The sequence below is a fragment of the Octopus bimaculoides genome, chromosome 10 (genome assembly GCF_001194135.2).
Source record: "Octopus bimaculoides isolate UCB-OBI-ISO-001 chromosome 10, ASM119413v2, whole genome shotgun sequence".
Classification (NCBI taxonomy): Eukaryota; Metazoa; Mollusca; class Cephalopoda; order Octopoda; family Octopodidae; genus Octopus; species Octopus bimaculoides.
In genome coordinates, this window is record NC_068990.1 from 14,421,109 (window position 1) to 14,427,319 (window position 6,211).

Below are 6,211 nucleotides of genomic sequence, written 5' to 3' on the forward strand. Positions count from 1 at the left end.
TGTGTGTGTGTGTGTGTGTGTGTGTGTGTGTGTGTGTGTGTGTGTGTGTGTGTGTATCTAACTTTGTGCCTGTGTTCCTCCCCACTCATCTCTTGACAACCAGGGTTGGCTTATATCCCTGCAACTTAGCAGCCCAGTAAGAGAAAATGATAGAATACCAGGCCTAGAAATAAGTAGTGGAGTAGATTTGTTTGACTAAAAAACTCCAAGGCAGCACCCCAGCATGGCCACAGTCCAATGACTGAAACAAGTAAAGAGCAAATGATAACAGGAAAGGAATTGGCATTTTAAGATATGTCAATGCTCAAGATTTGTAAGACAGACTAACATATTTATTTGTGGATATTGCTCTGAAAGTAATAACATGAATGATATTTGATCTCGTATCAAGTCAAAATAAATTCTAATCCTTATAAAATACTACAGGTAGTGTGGTGATCAACACTTAGATACATTTGTTGGCAGATACCAGCATAGATCAGCACACAACTGTTTGCTGAAGTTATATACAAAAACATCAACTCTTGTTAGATCAATTAGTTTGGAGGTGTTTTTGACTGATCAGGCACAATAATGTTGAAACACCAAGTGCCCTAGAATCCTTTGTGTTAATGAATCAAGAAGTGTATTTTGATCACATATTCATCATAAAAGAGAAGTTGTGCTCCAGTGATGAAACACAGCAGCAATTAACATGTTCATGTTTGAATCTACAAGAACATATAAAGAATGAATATGTATGACATTGTCCTCATTCTTGCTGTTCACTGAGTTTATGATGCTATATTGTTAGTTGGCAAATATCACCATGAATCAGTGAACAAACTGTTCACTGAAGTTATATACAAAAAACATCAGCCCTTGTTAGATTCATAAGTCTGGTGGATGTTTTTGACCGATGAGACACAATGATGTCAAAACACTGGCTATCCTAAAATTGCTCGTTCTAATGAATCAAGTAAGTGTATTATGAACATATATCCATCACAAAGTAGTTGTTCTCCTGTGATAAAACAACAGTGATCGTCATATTCATATTCAAATCTGCCAGGACATATAGAGAGTAAATATGCAAGTCATCATTTGTTCCTTTAGTGTGAGTCGTATCCCACTAGTGGTACTTTGTATTTCCTCACTTAGTTATCAATTTCCATAAAATAAACCCATTTCCAACTATATTTACAATGAAACTATTATCCTTCATATTAATCAAGTACCATAATCTATGTGTAAGCCCCAAATTTTGTTTGCTAATACTCATTAATGCCTTAACATGACAGTACCCTAATCTCAAGCTATTTGATATGCTACATCAATTACTTCTTAATGAGCTCCTGAGTAAATTACAGATTATTTAACTTACCTGTTGAAGGTACAACAGTACTTCCAGTGGAGCTAGGTGTGGTTGTTGTTGTAACTTTTGTAGCATTGCTAGCTACTGATGTTTCTGTGGATGATAGTGCTGTCGATGTTTGACTAGTAGTTGTTCCAGGGGATGTCTCAGGTGATGTCTCAGGTGATGTCTCAGGTGATGTCTCAGGTGATGTCTCAGGTGATGTTTTCAGAGAAACAGAGGGACTGGATGTAATTGTACTAGGTTCGGTCACACTTTGAGTTGTTGAAGCTGATGTTGAAATGTGAGATGTACCAGAAACTGTTGTGGGTTTACTTGTTGTCTTAGCTGAAAATTAAAACATTTTGTCTTCCTAAGTAACATGCTGTCTTTTAAATTTGACTTATTAAACATATTGAGGCTGTGGAAAATATAACTGAATTGCATAAATCTAATTTTCTCCTCAAATAAATTAGAGAAAACTGAAGTTGCATGAGTTAATATAGGATATCATACTCCCTGTTAATGCTTTTGTTGGCATATTTCTTCTGAAACATACTGTGTTTGCCACAATTAATTGTTAAAATTATTAAGAATTTAATAAAATAATTCTGCCATTATGAAGCTAGTGTTTAGAATATAAATTACAATATTTTCCAACATACAAGTTACGAGAGGGTACCAAAAGGAACCTGAATTTTACAATATAATTTTATTCACTTAGTTTTACATGTTTACACTTTTCTCGCCTTGAAATTATTCTCCATTTGAAGCAATACATTGGTCCAGCTGCATTTTCCATTACTCAAAGCAGTGCTGGAACTCTTGTGAAGTGATGCCTTTTAATGCCTCCATTGCTTTTCCTTCCCCTCTTCCACATCTGTAAATTCTGTAGCACCAGCTTTCGTCACCAGTGATGACCTTCGAGAAAAAGGTCTGGATCAACTTCCAACTGTTCTTTCAATTTACAACACACATTCAGTTCTGACTGCTTTTGATCTTCAGTGAGCAAGCAAGGCACAAATTTTGCTACAATTCTTTTCATTCGCAATTCCTCGCTCAAAATTCGTTGGCAGGGGCTCCAAGACACACCAGCCATATCAACAAATTTGTCAATTGTTCAATGACAGTCCTCCAAGACCAGTTCATGAATTTTCATATTTTCATTCATTTGGGAGGTTAACAGTCACCCTGAACAAGGTTGGTCCTCAAGCGACAAGTAACCATTCTCTGAAGTGGGAAAACCATTCATAAACTTGTGGTTTTCTCATGGCAGTCGTCTTGTAACTTGTTTGAATCATGGCAACTGTTTTGGCTGCTGTTTCCCCAAGCAGAAAACAAAATTCCATGAAAGCACACTGTTGGAGACCCTCTTATATAGTGTAAACATGTGTAAACATACAAACATTGCCATTATCATTCTGAATTCTGTACATTCCACATGGAATTTTTGATCCTCTATATTTGTCTTGGATGTACCAATTTTGGCTGTAAATTTTCATCTGAAAACTCGTATGCCAGAAAATACAGTAACCTGAAACTTTGATCAACTGTTTTAATTCAGATCACTTTAAATCAAGAAGTTTGTATCACAGAATCAAGAGCAATTTCAGGAAGGGTGGCATTCAATGAATTAAAGAATTTAAAGTTCAAACCTTTAATGATCAGGGACCATTTCATCTTACTGAAAATAGCCATCATTCTTCATTCATCATCATCATCATCATCATCATTTAACGTCGGCTTTCCATGCTAGCATGGGTTGGACGATTTGACTGAGGACAAGTAAAACCGGATGGCTACACCAGGCTCCAAACTGATCTGGCAGAGTTTCTACAGCTGGATGCCCTTCCTAATGCCAACCACTCCAAGAGTGTAGTGGGTGCTTTTATGTGCCACAGGCACGAAGGCCAGTCAGGCGGTACTGGCAACAGCCACGCTCAAAATGGTGTATTTTACGTGCCACCTGCACAGGAGCCAGTCTAGTGGCACTGGCAACGATCTCGCTCGAATGTCTTTACACGTGCCACCGGCACAAGTGCCAGGAAGGCGACGCTGGGCACAGGTGCCATCACGATTTCGCTTTCACTTGCCCCAACAGGTCTTCACAAACCAAGTTTTGTGTCCAATGAAGGAGACGACACGAAACTTGGCTTAATTGTTTTATACTTACTATGAACTTTATTCTGTAAACTCCTTTATATTTTGATAGGGCATTTAGAAAAGATGTTGGCCCTCACAGAAGGGATGACAGGGAACCAAGACTTCTGGTAGTCTGCTGTGCTTGAGAAGACACATCAAGCTAAATAAATAAGTGGTTGTCTTTGCATACAGGCATGTCCCCTTCATCCCTCTTCAGTTGGGCATTCCTAATCTTGCAGGCTCATGGGTGCCAGTACCATGTAAAAACCCATACTTTTGCTGCATAAGAGCACCCCATACACTCTGTAAAGTGGTTTGTGTTAGGAAAGGCATCCAGCCATAGAAACCATGCCAAAACGGATGACTGGAGCCCAGGCAGCTCTCCAGCTCCTATCAAACTGTCCAACCCATGCCAGCACGGAAAACAGACATTAAATGATGATGATATTAAATATTTGAGCCTAGAGTAATATAGCAGGTGTGTTAAAGTGTCAAACATTTGCTAGACTTGCTTATAACATTTCTCATCGTTGTTCATACAATTTTTGATGATTATGATCATAAGTTTAATGGTGAGTCACTGAAGAATACACTAAGCATTTGCAATGATATCATTAGATATAACAGTAAAATATTAGCTATGTGACACTTACCTGCGATTGTTGTGCTTCCTGATAAGGTTGTTGGGCCTGTAGTTGATTTCTTTTCACTTGTTGACGACACTGTTCCAACCGTTACTGTAAAGTAATTGACAAGAAAATAAATGTTAAACCTTTTTAAGAGTCAGTGTTTATCTTGAACTTCTGTGAAATTAGGTCAAGAATAACCATCAACATTCCCAAGAAAAAATTGCCTGAATGCCAAGGAAAGGGATAACTTTCAGCTACATAGCTGGCCTAAGGATATTCACCAACATAGGGCAAAACAATTACCCAGGGCTAACTACATCGTTCTATTTACCTGATGTTATTTAAACCCTATAAACTATTAAAGGAGTTTGTCAGTGTAAGATATTATAACTAAATACCTGATGCTGTTGGCTGTGGTGTCTTAACAGTTGGAGGAGACGAAGTAACCCGAGTTGCACTAGACGTTGTTGATGATGGTCCACTTGTTGTCATGGTTGCTGGAGGTGAGGCTGTGGATGGTGCAGCTGTTGATGTTGCTGGGGGAACGGCAGTTGTCGTACTTTTTGGTGTTGTTGGAGTGGCTGTTGCTGACAATGATGACACAGTTGAAACCAGAGGAGTAACAGTTGTTGTAGAAGAAGTACTGCTCACTAATGTTGTTGTTGTTGCTGATGGTACAAGAGTTGTAGCTGAGGTTAAAGCAGTTGCTGCAGATGTTCTTGCAGAAAGCACAGCTGTTGTGGTTGCTGAAGGTGTGGCAGCAGTAGTTGTTGCTGGTGGTGCAGCTGTTGTAGTTACTGATGGTGCACCTGTAGTTACAGAAGGTGCAGCTGTTGTGGTACCTGATGGTAGAGCTGTAGTTGCAGCTGTCGTAGTTGAAGATGGTACAGGTGTTGTGGTTCCTGATGTTGCAGCTGTAGTTGCAGGTGATGTAGTTCCTGATGGTGTAGGTGTTGTGGTACCTGGTGGTGCAACAGTTGTGGTTCCTGATGGTACAGCTGTAGTTGCAGATGTTGTAGTTGAAGATGGTACAGCAGTTGTGGTTCCTGATGGTGCAGCTGTTGTGGTAGCTGATGGTGCAGCTGTTGTGGCTCCTGATGTTGCAACTGTAGCAGTTACTGATGTTGTAGCTGTTGTAGTTGCTGATGGTGCAACTGTTGTGGTTCCTGCTGTAGTGGAAACTGTTGTAGGTACTGAGGGTGCAGCAGTTGTTGTTCCTGATGTTGCAGCTGTAGCAGTTCCTGATGTTGCAACTGTTGTAGTTACTGATGGTGCAACTGTTGTGGTTCCTGATGGTATAGCTGTAGTTGCAGCTGTTGTAGTTGCTGGTGGGGCAGCTGTTGTAGTTGCTGATGGTGCAGCTGTTGTGGTTCCTGATGTTGCAGCTGTTGTAGAACTTGCTGTAGTTGCAACTGTTGTAGTTGCTGATGATGCAGCAGTAGTGGTTTCTGATGTTGCAGCTGTTGTAGAACTTGCTGTAGTTGCAGTTGTTGGAGTTGCTGATGGTGCAGGTGATGTGGTTCCTGGTGGTGCAGCAGTTGTGGTTCCAGTTGTTGTAGTTGCTGAGGGTGCAGGTGTTGTGGTTCCTGATGTTGCAGCTGTAGTTGCAGGTGTTGTAGTTCCTGATGGTGCAGATGTAGTTGCAGCTGATGTCATTGCTGATTGTGCAGCAGTTGTGGTTCCTGATACTACAGTTGTAGTTACAGTTGTTGTAGTTGCAGTTGTTGTAGTTGCTGACGGTGCAGGTGTTGTGGTTGCTGATGGTGCAACTGTTGTGGTTCCTGATGGTGCAATTGTAGTTGCAGCTGTTGTAGTTGCTGGTGGAGCAGCTGTTGTGGTTACAGATGGTGCAGCTGTTGTGGTTCCTGATGGTGTAACTGTAGTTGCTGGTGGGGCAGCTGTTGTAGTTGCTGATGGTGCAGCTGTTGTGGTTCCTGATGCTGCAGCTGTTGTAGAACTTGCTGTAGTTGCAACTGTTGTAGTTGCTGATGATGCAGCAGTAGTGGTTCCTGATGTTGCAGCTGTAGTTGCAGGTGTTGTAGTTCCTGATGGTGCAGATGTAGTTGCAGCTGATGTCATTGCTGATTGTGCAGCAGTTGTGGTTCCC

General features: G+C 40.7%; 1 protein-coding gene across 1 annotated transcript in view; it reads right to left on the reverse strand.

Annotated features, from left to right (window-relative positions):
* LOC106882343 (mucin-19) overlaps nucleotides 1–6,211 on the reverse strand; it is a gene marked incomplete at its 5' end in the record, with an annotated part of 42,175 nt that overhangs the window by 3,878 nt on the left and 32,086 nt on the right. The window contains 3 exons of the mRNA XM_052971230.1: nucleotides 1,364–1,681; nucleotides 4,129–4,212; nucleotides 4,503–6,204. Coding sequence (XP_052827190.1) covers nucleotides 1,364–1,681; nucleotides 4,129–4,212; nucleotides 4,503–6,204 — 2,104 coding nt within the window. The remainder of the gene's footprint in view (nucleotides 1–1,363; nucleotides 1,682–4,128; nucleotides 4,213–4,502; nucleotides 6,205–6,211) is intronic.